Here is a 13899-nt window from a genome sequence, read left to right as displayed (position 1 = left end):
GTCAATGCAAGCTAGTTTACCATATCACTGGTAATTTGGCAAAATTATGTTTACAGAATACTATATACTATATTTAAGGGAGGAAGATGCGTAGAACAGAAGGTATTGGAGGCAGATGATCCGCTGTGGCAACCCCTAACAGGAGCACCTGAAAGAAGAAGATGTTTACAGAATACATTTAAAGTACAACGAGTAATATTTAATTTGCCAATTGTGCAATTTGATCATGACATTACAAATATAGTTGGTCAATGCCAGTCGGTCCACTTGTTCTCAGTGGCTGCTGAGATTTGAAGTTCTTAAAAGGGGCAGTGCACACCAGACTTTGTTTTGTAGGAAATACCCCTGTGGTATGGAGATGGTGTGGTTTGAGCAGCCACACCTGACCTGGGTCTAGGGAATTGGGGGCCCAGGATCAGAGTGGCTTCATACCCATTGCTTGTTGGTTGGTCTAACGAGCAACAGGTAAAACCCCCATCCCCACACACACTCAGGAGAGGAGCCCTTGTCATGACATGTCTATTTGCTCCTGGGCTTATTCCACTGAGCCCCAGGTCAGGTCTGGCTGCTTAAACCACATCATCCCCACACCACAGCCCCCCACCACCACGCCAGCCAATCAATACTCAATTCCCACCCAATGAAATCCACCGATTATATATATTATATACACTAAGCTAAACTTTCTGCTTCCAAACAATCATTGTAGCAACACCCCTCTGCTACAGAGGTTAAGAAGACTCATGCAGGAGGAGCAGTCATGTTCCACAACGTTGGTGTTTCTATATTATTACTTTAGAATTACATTACATTATACATGATTTCATTTAGAAGATGCTTTTGTTTAAAGCGGAGTGGATTTTCTTCAAATATGTCATGCCAGGTTACAATTTCTCAACAGATTTTCAGATTTGGCACCCGGATTTCTGTCTGTGACCAGCCGGGTCTAGACACATTCAATTTTCTTCCTTTACTTTAACTGTTCACAAACCAACTACTTACTCAGAGAGACACTCTTGTCCTCTTAGATCAATTGGTAATCTCCTATTCTCTCCCCATGTTATCCACACAGTAATGCACTATGACTAGTAAAAACATAATTATTACACTTGTTATATAGCTATTCTTATTCTTCTTCTTCTTCTTCTTCTTATTATTATTATTATTATTATTATTATTATAAATTCACATTCCAAGATGCACACAAATAAGAAAAACCAAGGGTAGAGCTCTGTAGTTATTCTATTCTGGGTTGCACACATGCTTTTGAAAAGCGAGTATTGCTAGGTATAGGAAAAAAAAAACAAAAAAAAAAACATCTGTAATTTCAATTAATATTTATTAAATGTGTGATAAAACAGATGAACAAGAAATTAATATTTTTTAAAAGACAGGCAGATAATAATACAACACCGTTGACTCTCAGCTGAAGTGGATCGGATTAAAGTAGTTATCATGGTTTACGATGGCCAAATTAATAAATACCCCCTGTTGATTCCGGAATTCGGTGCACAAGGATTAGTGGCGAGAGCGGGTGGCAGTCATCGAGACTGAATACTGGAAATTTGCAGAGAGGTGTCAAGAGTGGCGAAGTTTGGAGAGGTCCATGTGGCGGTCGTAGATGACTGAAAACTCTCTAGAAAGCAGCTGGTGGAGGCTGTTTCCATCGTGTGTGTAGACCCAGCGCTTCCCTGTCCAATCATAACGCTTTGGTCCGCTGTTATGAAAAACAACAATAAAGAAAAAAACAAAACAATTGAAGGGTGAAGAATTTTGGCACACAAGCCATTTATGAAAATAGATAAATATATAAAATGTATTTTTATTTATTTTTATATAAAAATAAATAAAAATATTTAACAAGTATGTGCAAGATATTGATCTTGTATGTCACCAACAGGGAGATTGCTCGATCTATGCTGTATTTTAGTACAACAAAGTTAACCACCATCAAAACTGCCAAGTTTTATATATTTTCTTTTTAAAATAGGATTTATTATGGATTTAATTTGGTGATTTGGTTATGGTTGTGAAATTATTATTTTTTTATTTAAAATCACAATTCATCATGTGTACAACACACAGTGAATAACGTGTTAAAAGTTTATCAAAAGCACACAATGCCAAGTCCAGAAAAAAAATAAAAATAAAAATAAAAAAAGAGCAGGTTGCAAGAGAGCAGCCCATATTTGAAAAGGAGATGAAGCCATTGCTCAATTGACACCAGTACAGCTGATGGTTGTGACACACACCTGGTAGGAGAGGAGAGCCAGATCTGTCTGTTAGGTGTTTGTTTGTTGATGACGTAGGTTCCTTGGTCTGTTCCGACCCTCACTGTCAACACACCATTCTGTATGAGAGGAAAATCAAAAGACACAGAAACACAAAGTTGACACCATCAAATGGGAGTCATTGATGGAGGGCAGGCATAGACATACAACACAGACTACAAAGACTTGCTGATGGGTCACAACCTTCATTAAAAATGGTTTGCTAGATGTTGATCGTTCTTAGCAGTTTTTGAGGTTTTTTTTTTTTGTTTTTTTTCTATTTGAAAAAACAAAACAAAAAAAAAAAAAAAAACATATTTCGGGAATATATACTTTCTTGCATTAAGGACGATTTTGTCCAGAATGTAGCATATTTAATTAATACATCTTGGGTGGGAGCGGGTTGGTAGTGCTGGGGATTGAGTTACAGCGTCAGGTTATTCAATGAATAATGATCAGCCACTCAAAGTCAAAAACCAGTCAAAAACCAGCTGCTCAGCAATTGATCACTCTCAGTAAAGAGATCCTGGCTATGTCGAAAATGATATGCTCGACTCTCTACTTAAGGTGCATAAAGCCATATCCTCTAATAAATTTGCCTTCTTGGAGATCAATGTGAATCCTTCATAGCCGGACGGACAGACAGACAGATACTTTATTCATCCCAGGAGGGAAATTTCAATATACTGTATGTGGGGGTAAAAAAGTAAACGATACAATTAAAACTCAGTTAGCTGTATACAATTAAATAATATGGCAGGATAATGGAAATACGCATTTGTCAGTTTTATTTTTTTTGTGTTATTATTAGTAATTTTTAGTTGGATATACTATTCACGATTTACCTATTATTTACTAATTGTGGCTCTCACACTTAATGTTTGACTATATCATTTTGTAGAACTCTGAGGCCTTCAAGATTTGTGCGTACAAGTGGTATGAGGCAGTTGTGAATTTATTCCTATGTTAAGTCAAGAATTAACGTTAAAAAAAAAAGTTGACGTATCCCAAATTTTATCTAAAAATGTGTGCATGCATTATTTATACCAATCATTTATCCTCACACGTACATATTCTGTCAATGTTTATATTTTTGGCTATTTCTGTTCTGTATTTCTGCTCTGTAGTTTTTGGATATTTCTGTATATTTCAGCTATTTAATTTTTTAGACGGTTAAGCTTTTTGTATGCTAATTGTCTGTAGAGAAACACACCAATCCTCATGTCAAATTCCTTAAATATGAAAATGTACTTGGCAGAAAAAAAAAGATTCTCATTCTAAGCACAGATGTGTGCCGTACATTTCTTTTTTATGTTTAACCTGTGCTGTCAGCATGCTGGGCATACAACAAAGAGTATTTGTATGCCATTCATCTAGGATAGAGTTATTCTGCATGTGGAGTTCAAGTTCTCAACTTGCAATGAAACACTTAATAAATTCTTGAATCATCAAAAACTGCTGCAATAACTCTGTCCTGTGGATGACATGTAGGATGACAACAGCACAGTTTTTGGTTATAGAGAACCACCACCAACCCCCATCTTTGGAGAACTATTTATCATGTTTGGGTCTATAAACAACTGATCACTACTCCAAGAGGGGGAAATCACAAATAAACATAGAAACAAACAACATTTACACAAAAACATAAACATTGGACGACAACATGTATCGAAAAAGTTAATTAGGTCCAGGAAAACTGGAACTACAACTGCTCATGTGGCCTCCTCCTGTCATAGTTCTGGCAGTAAATGAGGAAGGAAAGAAGGGGAATGCAACCAGGAGGGTGCTGGGGTGCAATTAAAGCAGGTGTGGTGGTGTGTGCGTGTGTGTGTGTGTGTGTGTATATAAGGTGTTCACTGGTGAGTGCACATGAATTATCCCATTTGGTATTGGTGTAGAAGTTTGGTATTATGTTGTGGCGCTTCCAAGCAGCGGAAAGGGCCCCGCCCCACCCACCCCGCAAGCCCTACGCCTATTGTGTGGTGTATGTGCTGAGTATGAGTTTTGGCACTGGGAGAGATAGGCGAATCGCGACCAGATCAATGCAGGGGTGCAGCAGGCTGGGGAGCAACCACGCAGATCCCCTCCTGCCGGACCTGACCGTTCCCTAGCACACCCTCCTCCCATACATGGTGGCAGCCAACCTACAGCGATCAGCCACGGGATCGCTGTAGGTTGGCGGTCGACCATGTGCCTCCACCATACCGGGTAGCTCCGTGCTCCCATCAGGCCCCTGATCAGCCCCCAGCCGCCAAGCATGTGGACCATAGAACAGAGGGCGGCAGACGGTGTGCCGTACTTATCATGAATGAGGCCAATCGTCCTTCTGTACTGTATGTGCCCAAAAAATAAACATCATTATCAACGCCTTTCAAAAAACAAAAATGAAAAAATAAAAAGGTTACCTGATAATTTGTAAAGATTCCTCAACACGATGTTCTCATCTGTGCCATTGCACTATTTACCTGTGGTGAAGTTACTAATTAAGTGAAATTACTAAATGAAATTATAATTACAAGTAAAAGGTCATATAATAGTCACTCGTTCAACCAGCTTAATTGTGAAACGCAGTCAATCTACCATTTTGTGTCACTGTGTGTACCACACTGAGCATGAGGTGGAGGTCATAGCCAAGCATGGACAAGTTCAAGACTATAACCAGTTCCATCTCCGGAGAATATTGATGTTCCACTATAGCTGCCCTCCCTGGATGTGTGCCACTGTATGTTGCGGCACAAAAACTTGACCATATGCATTGTGGAGGTGAAAATTGTAGCGCAATATCAAAATATTTTCTTTTTTTCTTTTTATTTACATACTGTAAACACCAGGGGGCAGAATCACCGATCCAAATTGGCCTTATGTTGACATCACATGGATAGCAACTAGAGGTAGAGTGCACTAAACAAGGAAGGTGGAGTGAGAAGCACTGGGACTAAAAAAGGAAAATAATGGATAAAAAAATGGATATTTAAGCTTTGTTAAAAAAAAATTTGTTCAAGTGAAGCCATTTCTCTCACTAAAGAAGATCGAAAGGTGAAGTAGAGTGAGAAGTACTGGCACAAAAAAGGAAAATAATTGAAAAAAATTGATATTTGAAGGTGACCTATTATGCTTTTCCTTATTTTCTGTCATTTTTATATAATGTTACAATGTCAGATGTTCATTTTAGATATGGCCAAAGTGACTCATGACAAAGTAATCGCTTCCGACCGCTCTAAACGCTCAGTTTTATGGATTTCCTTATATGGTCAACGGCTCCATCCAATTCACTGTGTTTCTCCAATCAAAACCAATAAAAATTGTGTGGTTTTATTGTAGATGTATTAATTTATTTTATTTTCCGACATTTACATGAAACAAAAAACTAGAACAGACCTGCACAAGTCTTCTAAAAGAAAGAGCAAACCAAATGTCTGGACAAACCCTGCAGATGAGGGAAATGTAAGCAATGGCTGTCTGTGTGTGTCCACGTCAGGATACTGTAGGCTGGGGAGCATGATCCGCTGCGCATTTCTCCAAACAAATTTGTAGATGTATTTATATTATTTTCTGACGTTTCTGTAATTGATGAAACTAAAAAGCCCCAAGCCTGCCGTATACCGCGCTGCTCTAAGCTCTGTGCTGGTACAGACAACAGCAGCAAAAGCCAGAACCAACTTTTAAATTAGGCCTTGTAGATCTAATATGAGGGAAGATTCAGCAACTGGATTAAAAATTTCTCACACAAAATTTGTTCAGAAATAGATTTTAGTGGACTGATAAGGTGAAATCATTGATAGTTTACAGAGGGTACACCCCTCAGCACGCAGAAAGTGGGCTTTAAGGGAGGGTGGCCTTAAAGAGAGGCCGAATTTAAGGGCTGTGTTAACAGCCCGTATAAGATAAATAATGTATTTTTTGAAATGTGAACCTTGCAAAGCCACTCTAGTGGAGTCCCAGAACAATAATATAGAGAGTGGAAATGAGCATAATTGGTCACCTTTAAGCTGTGTTATAATATTATTTGTTCAAGTCAAACCAATTATCTCACTTAACAAGAAAGGAAGCTGTGTTATACTTTACTTATTTGCACAAATTCAGCACTTTGAATAAAATTCATTAAGCGCCATTGATTTATTTTGTCCTCTTGTTCAATGTGTTTGAAACAAAGGAACAAAAGGAAAGCTTTGATGACAAGAACTGACAATAAACATTGTTTAAAAGTTATTTAAATGTACTTTGTTTATTTCATTTAATAGTTATACAACAACTAACTACAGTACAACTTGCTAAGTACAGCTGAAGCTGGCAGAACTACAACTTCAATATGAAATTTTGAGTGACTAGACCTCTTTGAATTTTAATTGAATACCCCTGAGATACAGTATATTACCACTACTCCCACTGGGCGTCTAATCTGTGCTTTTGTTTTCAACCGAGAAGTCATTTGCATATAAAAGTTTTTGTACCTTCAACTGTTTTGCACAGAACATAACATGTTAACTTACATATCCAATATATAGGTTACACATATGTTTACATATAAATATAGGTGTACACACACACACACACACACACACACACACACACACACACACACACACACACACACACACACACACACACACACACACACACACACACACACACACACACACACACACACACACACACACACACACACACTTTCCTGTGTTTATTTAAGGCGGCAATGGGTAAAGACTCACAGAGCAGACAACGTCAGAATCGGTACCAGTGAAGGGCTGGTCCATCAGGTCTTCAAAGAAATCAGTTAATGCATCTAGTGTCTCATCAGCCAACTGTTCATAAACAGCTTCCGATAGATCACTGTGGAAAGAAAACATCCGTTAGTCTTTATGATGACCAGGTCTTAAAGGATAGGTCCATGATTTCTCAAACCAGGAATTATTTTAAAACGCTGGTTCGGGTCACGTAGAACTGTTGATTGCGCAACCTAGTGAGAAACACTTTGTGCTTATACACAGTCCAAAGTTTTGAGCCTTCAAGAAAAAAAAAAAAAGTCCCCTTTTGAAAAACAGGAAGCTCACAATCTTTATATATTATATTGAAAAAAGGTTTGAAATTGAAAATATTTTTTGAAAACAATAAAGCTTGTACTGTTCCCAACCTAGTGGAATTCAAAGGTTGACAAAGCAAATACTGTTTATTCAGTAAGTTACTGACTAGTTTATTGGCAATGACACAAAAGCAATTGAGTTCTTAAATATGAATATCAAGTCAGATATAGAACGTTCAATTTAAAAAATATTAGTGTTGTAATATAAAGGTGAAGTCACTTTGTCACAGAAATCGATACCTTTTTTGCATAGGGATTTGTTCTCCAAGCGCTGGCGGCGTCCCGTGCAACGCTCTCCTCCACACATCATGAAATCTGTCTTTGAACCACTGAAAGAGTTTGTTTTCACAATATTTTCTCCAAGATAGCATCACTAGAATCAATGACATCACTTGGTCTTCATTGGGCGTAAAAAGACAGGGGCTTTGTTTCAGAAAGAGTGCAATGAGAATGCAGTGACGACCCCAGATGGAATTGCTTGCATGGACAGAAAGTTGTTGTTTGAGTTCAAACGGTTCCAGTAATGTCACTTGGAGGTAATTAATTCAAACTAAATGGTGTCAGGGTACGCCAATGAATTCACTTGATTTTACAGTATTTATGATGACAAGCAATGTGCTGCCGGTATCAATGAATGTGTAGTTTCACAGAGTAAAACACATGACTAAAGAAAGGCAACCCTGCAGCTATTAATAAATCCAAATAATCAGTTAAACTGGGGATCTTGGGTTATCACTGCATTTTCCTAGCAAGCTTTCTGGAATAAGGCCCCAGATTTGGTGACTATGGTACACCGATCAGTTTACAATCACTCATGAGATGCATATGAAATGGAATACATGAAAACCAGTTAACTTATTTAGTGCTTCTGAAACAATCGTATGCAAAAATTACAAGGACTTCACCCTAACTCTGGGGAAATACACAGGCAACTGTATCCCACAACGCAATGGGTGGGAAAGACTGTAGAAGTTCCTATCCAGTGTTGTGATCGATGACATATGCTGTAGGTCCAAACATTCCAAAAATCTTTTTACCCAGATATTAAAGTAAGCTAGATGATAGTACATGTATTTCATATATTCTATGTAGTATACCATTTTGGATGCAGTCTTAAAAAGCAGCTGAAGAAAAATACTACCTAACTTAGCATTATAAGTATTGATTCTTGTATGAACCCCTGATAAACCCAAAAACGTACATTAAGTAGGTAACAAGTGAGTAAGCATAATACACTACTCACAAAAAGTTAGGGATATTTGGCTTTCGGGTGAAATTTATGGAAAATGTAAAAAGTTCAAGCTACAGTGATATTGTATCATGAAAGTAGGGCATCTAAGCAGAAGCATGCAATGGTGATTTCCTCATCTCAAACAATTTATTCAAACAAAAGCTAACAACAGTAGTGGGTATACCACAACTAAAAATGTCAATGTCTCAATAACTTGTCATGTGCCCTTGTGCATAAATTACAGCTTGACAATGAGGTCTCAAGCTGTTCACAAGTCGACTTATTGTCCCCACTCTTCTTGAAAGGCGGCCCTCAGGTCATTGAGGTTCTGGGGTACAGAGTGACGAGCCTCTACACAGCGGCTCAGCTGATCCCATAGGTTTTCTATGGGATTCAGGTCTGGAGAAAGAGCAGGCCACTCCATTTGAGGTACCCCAGTCTCCAGCAGCCGTTCCCTAATGATGTGACTTCGAGGAGCTGAAGCCTTGTCGTCCATGAAGATGAAATGAGGCCTGTGTTGTTCATGCTGGGGCACAAGGACTTAGCGATGTTATTCAGGTAGTATGGGCTTGGCAATGTACCATTCACAAATTGTAGGGCAGTTCTGTATTGACTAGACACACCTGCCCACACTTTAACACCACCACCACCAAAGGCTCGTTTGGTGACAACAGTGGCTGATGCGTAGCGCTCTCCTTGACATGTCCAACATTGTTGGCGGCCATCATTTCTGCTCAACGTGAATCGACTTTCATCAGAGAACAGCACTGAGGCCACTGGTCCCTCGTCCAGCGTAAATGCTCCCTGGCCTGTGCAAGACGATGATGCCTGTGCCTGGTGGTGTGGTCAGGTACCCTTGCAGGTCGTCTAGCACGCAGACCACACTGAGGTAAACGGTTTTAAATGGTCTGAGGTGACACCAGGTGCCTCTCGCCTCCCTTAAATGTGCCTGGAGTTGAGTGGCATTCATCAACCACTTCCGCAGGGCACTGTTCACAATGAAGCAGTCACCAGTGTGGGATGTGGCCAAAGGACGTCCACTTCTATGCCTTTCTGTGACTCTTCCAGTCTCTCTGTATCTCTGTTGCAACCTGCTGATGACACTCTGTGACACGCTAAGCTCAGTGGCCACTTCCCTTCGAGAACATCCTGTTTGAAGCCTCGCAATGGCGAGGTACTGTTGATCAGTTGTTAGGTGTCGTCTTGGTCTCATGATGTCAAAATGTGAACATCTGATGAAGAGGACTGTTTAAATACCAATTCTAATTGAACCAGGAAATGTATTGGTCAATTCATGGCTCAAACACCTGTTGTGAATTTTTCCGTTCAGCTCCTTGATAAAGAACAGCAAGTTGTGCAAAAAGTACTGAAACATTGAACAGTTGGACAAATGCATTGAAAAGTTTAGAGAAGGTAAAATTAAGTTCACCTGTAAAAGGTTATATTAGTGAGTTAGTGCATTTTAGGTTCATCCTGAAACTTCACCCAAAAGCCGAATATCCCTTACTTTTTGTAAGTAGTGTATATACGCAATACCTCCACAGTGCACACTGTGTGTGTGTGTGTGTGTATATATATATATATAGTTGTCAATTTTTGTGGACTATTGTGCTTTGCCTATTAGACTATTTTGGGGTTTTATTTTCTTAATGTGTCTTGCACAACTCTTTGAGGTTCCCATTCAGTCACTTTGAAACTTGACTCGATTGACTTACTTCTGGGGAGTGTAGGGAAATCCAGGAAGGCGCGGTGTTAAGTGTGCGCTTGTTTGAAGGAAAGCTATCCATCTGAAACGTGAAAGCGCAGCTTTGTTAGGTGCCAACGTACGTTTGTACCTCTGAGAAAATCATGACAATGTATGTGTGCAACACCCAATGCGCTTTACAATGTATCAACATAATAAACAACAAGTCATGAAGTAACAAAGAGCCAGTTCACATAACATATTCATACAAAAAAATTACATAATCTAAAATAAATCTACAAAATCCAAAAATGTGTTAGTAGGAGTGCAATACCAGAATACGTAGATAGTCACCGTAACGGACGTAATATTGCGTCAAGTTTATCTTTGTCACCTTCCTATAACTAAATATTTTGTTTGGAGTTACTTACCCGATGAGAAAAATACGTTTCCCTCTGCGCAATTGCTGGAATGACATTACTCCTGATGACCGTCGTAATCTTGTTAATATATAAGGTTCTTCCTAACCTCAATACGTTGGCCTCCATCTTCAACGGAACGAGAAAAACAGACTCTACTTCGATCATTTTTGCCGGTTCAATATCAGGCTCTATTGACCTAATTAGCGCCCCTGCTGGACAGGAGTGAAATATGGGGGTGCACAACAGACTCCAGTTCGCGCCCCCTGCTGGATGGATTTAAATAGGAAAAAAAACAATACAACAGGCTCCAGTTCGATCACCTTTTTTCCAGCCTGATCTCATCGGGCTGGAAATACAACATGATCTCCGTCATCCAGAAGATAGCCCGGCAGGCTCTCTCCACGTTCAAAAACTAGTATTCTAGTACCTTCTAGTATGCTTGTTGTCGGGATTGATTCAGCCAGGTCATTATCACAAATTAATGGTATCTGGGGACCGTCTATGAATGTCACTGTCCGCTGTCAAACATCCAACACAGCATTGGTATCCCTCATGAAGTCAAAACCCAGCAGGCACAACTCCTGAATTTAAGCTCCTATATAAGTAGTAGAAGTAGTAAGTATAACTAAAAAATAACTATAAGTATAACTACGTTATAGGTTTATAAGCGTGATCGGAAAATGTTATCAATGATACCATCTTATCATTTGGTCTCATTGGGTATATCTGCTGTACATATTTGAGAAATACATCATGTGATCCGATTACACTCACGTGATAGGACAGGACTACACTTTTTCAGTTTTCAGTTACCACAATAGTGAGATTGCTGATTTTGACAGTGTGTTTACTATTGTTCATCATTCACTATGGAATAAATAATATAACATGAAACTCCCTGTATTCCAATGAAATAAACCACTACATGGAACGGTCACTGAGTTCCAATATAACACAATATGGGACTGACACCAAGTTTCATTATAATGCAACCTGTAACCGGACACATATACATGTAACCATATAACCAACATGGAAATGTCCAGTTGAAACTTCAAATGAAAAGTCTCTTTCACTTTTAAGTGCAAATACACCTTTCTATTATACCCCTTTCCGACTGCACCAAAAACCTGGTAACACCCGTGAAATCCGGTATGCATCACCAGTAGCAAAGGAAAAACCCGGGTCTCAGTTCCGGGTCAAATGACCTGGCAATAGACCCAGGTTTTAATCGGCCTCACCTCCAATCGGTCGACCCGCTAAATTTGGCCACTTGACCTGCGCGATGTGAGATGCGTTGGAGTTCCGGATGCTAGTGCATAAATAGACAGGAATATCCATGTATTATTCGAATATTTCATATCCCATTTAGAATCCAAAAGCAAAATCAAAAGTTATTGACTTTATTGACCCCGCTCCCCTGGCAGCATGGAGTATCCGTGCTGCCGGTGCTCCATGCTGCTTCTACTGTTATGTTAGGTCGTTCAAGAATGGTCAGATTCTTTTGCTCAAAATACTTTATGTTCAAGTTTTACAGTTGGAGGTCGATGTTTGTTTCAGTTTCTGTCTCCTCTACTGTTTCATTCCCAATCAGACTGGAACCATGACACGCTCCTTTTCAAGTTTAAGTTCAAGTTCAAGTTCAAGAGAGATTATTTATCACATACATATACATACGGTCATACATATATGCAGTGAAATGTCATGACAACCGGTGATTATGCACAATAAGCTCTATAAATACAAAAAAAAAAAAAAATGTTCGTAATCGAGGTGCTCGCGCAGGCAGCCGCAAGGGGAGGCGCCACAATCGTGATTCTGCGTTCTGTAATTATAAAAAAGCATTAATTGACTGTGTTTTATTAAATATGCATTTAAATTCTACCATAAACAGAAAGTGAGGGCGATTTTAAAATAATTTAAAGTCCTGCAGTAAATGAAAGTGTGTGTTCGTGATGTCGAACTGACGGTCTGGTTTTGTTCTGGAATGAAAGAAGACAAAGAGTTAAGGATAAAAAAAACAAAGTTTTATTAAGTACATGTACAAAGGAGTCTGTTCATGAAGAGAGCCCCAATCCTCATGTGCATAGCAAGAGGGGCCCCTGATGGTAAGACCTTATCTTTATCTTTGTCAAGTCCAGATGTTCGAAGCTCCTAACAAGCTCTGTGAAGGAGTTCTATGTTCAACCATTCTCAGAGACTCATCATCTTTTCCCCTTGGAGATGGAACATCTCCACATAAGGTACTGAATAAAAGAAACTTCAAAGAAATGCAGAATAAAACGAATAACAACTAAATGCAAAAATGCATGACGAAATGAAAAACACACCCTAAAACCACACAAAGTTAAAAAAAAAACCATTAAATTAATAACAACAATCCATGTAATGTCAAATATCAAATAAACTTCTTCTTCTTCTTCTTCTTCTTCTTATTCTTGCGGCTGCTCCCGTTACGGGTCGCCACAGCGGATCATCTGCCTCCAATACCTTCTGTGCTGCACATCTTCCTCCCTTACACCAACCGCCTGCATATCCTCCCCCACCACATCCATAAACCTTCTCTTTGGCCTTCCTCTTTTCCTCTTGCCTGGCAGCTCCATCCTCAGCATCCTTCTCCCAATGTAACTCTCATCTCCCCTACACACGTGTCCAACATCCAATACTCCTCCTTTTTCAATTTCCACCATTTTATCTTTGGCTCTTCTTTCACTCTCTTCCTCTTCTAGGCCTCCAGAGTCATCCTACAGACCACCATCCAATGCCGCCTAGCATCACTCCCCTACCATCACTTTGAAGTCACTAATCTCTTTCAGATTGAACCTCCTGCATAAGCTGTACTCCACCTGTGTGCACCTTCCTCCACTCTTGTAAGTCACCTTGTGTTCCTCCCTCTTCTTGAAATTCATATTCACAACAGCCAATTCCATCCTTTTGGCGAAATCCACCACCATCTGCCCTTGCACATTCCTCTCATAGACACCATACCTACCCGTCACCTTCTCATCACCTATGCCTCTGATCCCTTTGCCAACATGCCCATTGAGATCTGCTCCAATGACCACACTCTCTCCCTTGGGGATGCTCTCCACCACTACATCCAACTAACAAAATAATTATTCTTTCTCTTCCATCTCACAACCTTTTATGATTAAATATAGTCATCCCACATGAAAACCCTCTATATGCTATACAAAAATCAATGCAAG

The 13899-nt window shown here is 39.5% G+C and overlaps 1 protein-coding gene across 1 annotated transcript; it reads right to left on the bottom strand.

The window, feature by feature from the left end:
* Window positions 1–1320: 1320 nt before the first annotated feature.
* Window positions 1321–10829, bottom strand: fxn (frataxin). Its single transcript, XM_080004387.1, has 6 exons — window positions 10700–10829; window positions 10300–10371; window positions 7594–7682; window positions 6983–7103; window positions 2253–2350; window positions 1321–1717 (listed from the first exon to the last, which is right to left on the bottom strand). The coding sequence occupies exons 1-6, from the start codon at window positions 10814–10816 to the stop codon at window positions 1579–1581; spliced, it is 636 nt and encodes a 211-aa protein (XP_079860513.1). The 5' UTR covers window positions 10817–10829; the 3' UTR covers window positions 1321–1578.
* Between the last annotated feature and the right edge of the window lie 3070 nt (window positions 10830–13899).

This window comes from Zeus faber (genome assembly GCF_960531495.2).
Source record: "Zeus faber genome assembly, chromosome: 7".
Taxonomy (NCBI): domain Eukaryota; kingdom Metazoa; phylum Chordata; class Actinopteri; order Zeiformes; family Zeidae; genus Zeus; species Zeus faber.
Note: the sequence above shows the minus strand (reverse complement) of the source record. Positions and strands in the feature narration are given on the sequence as shown.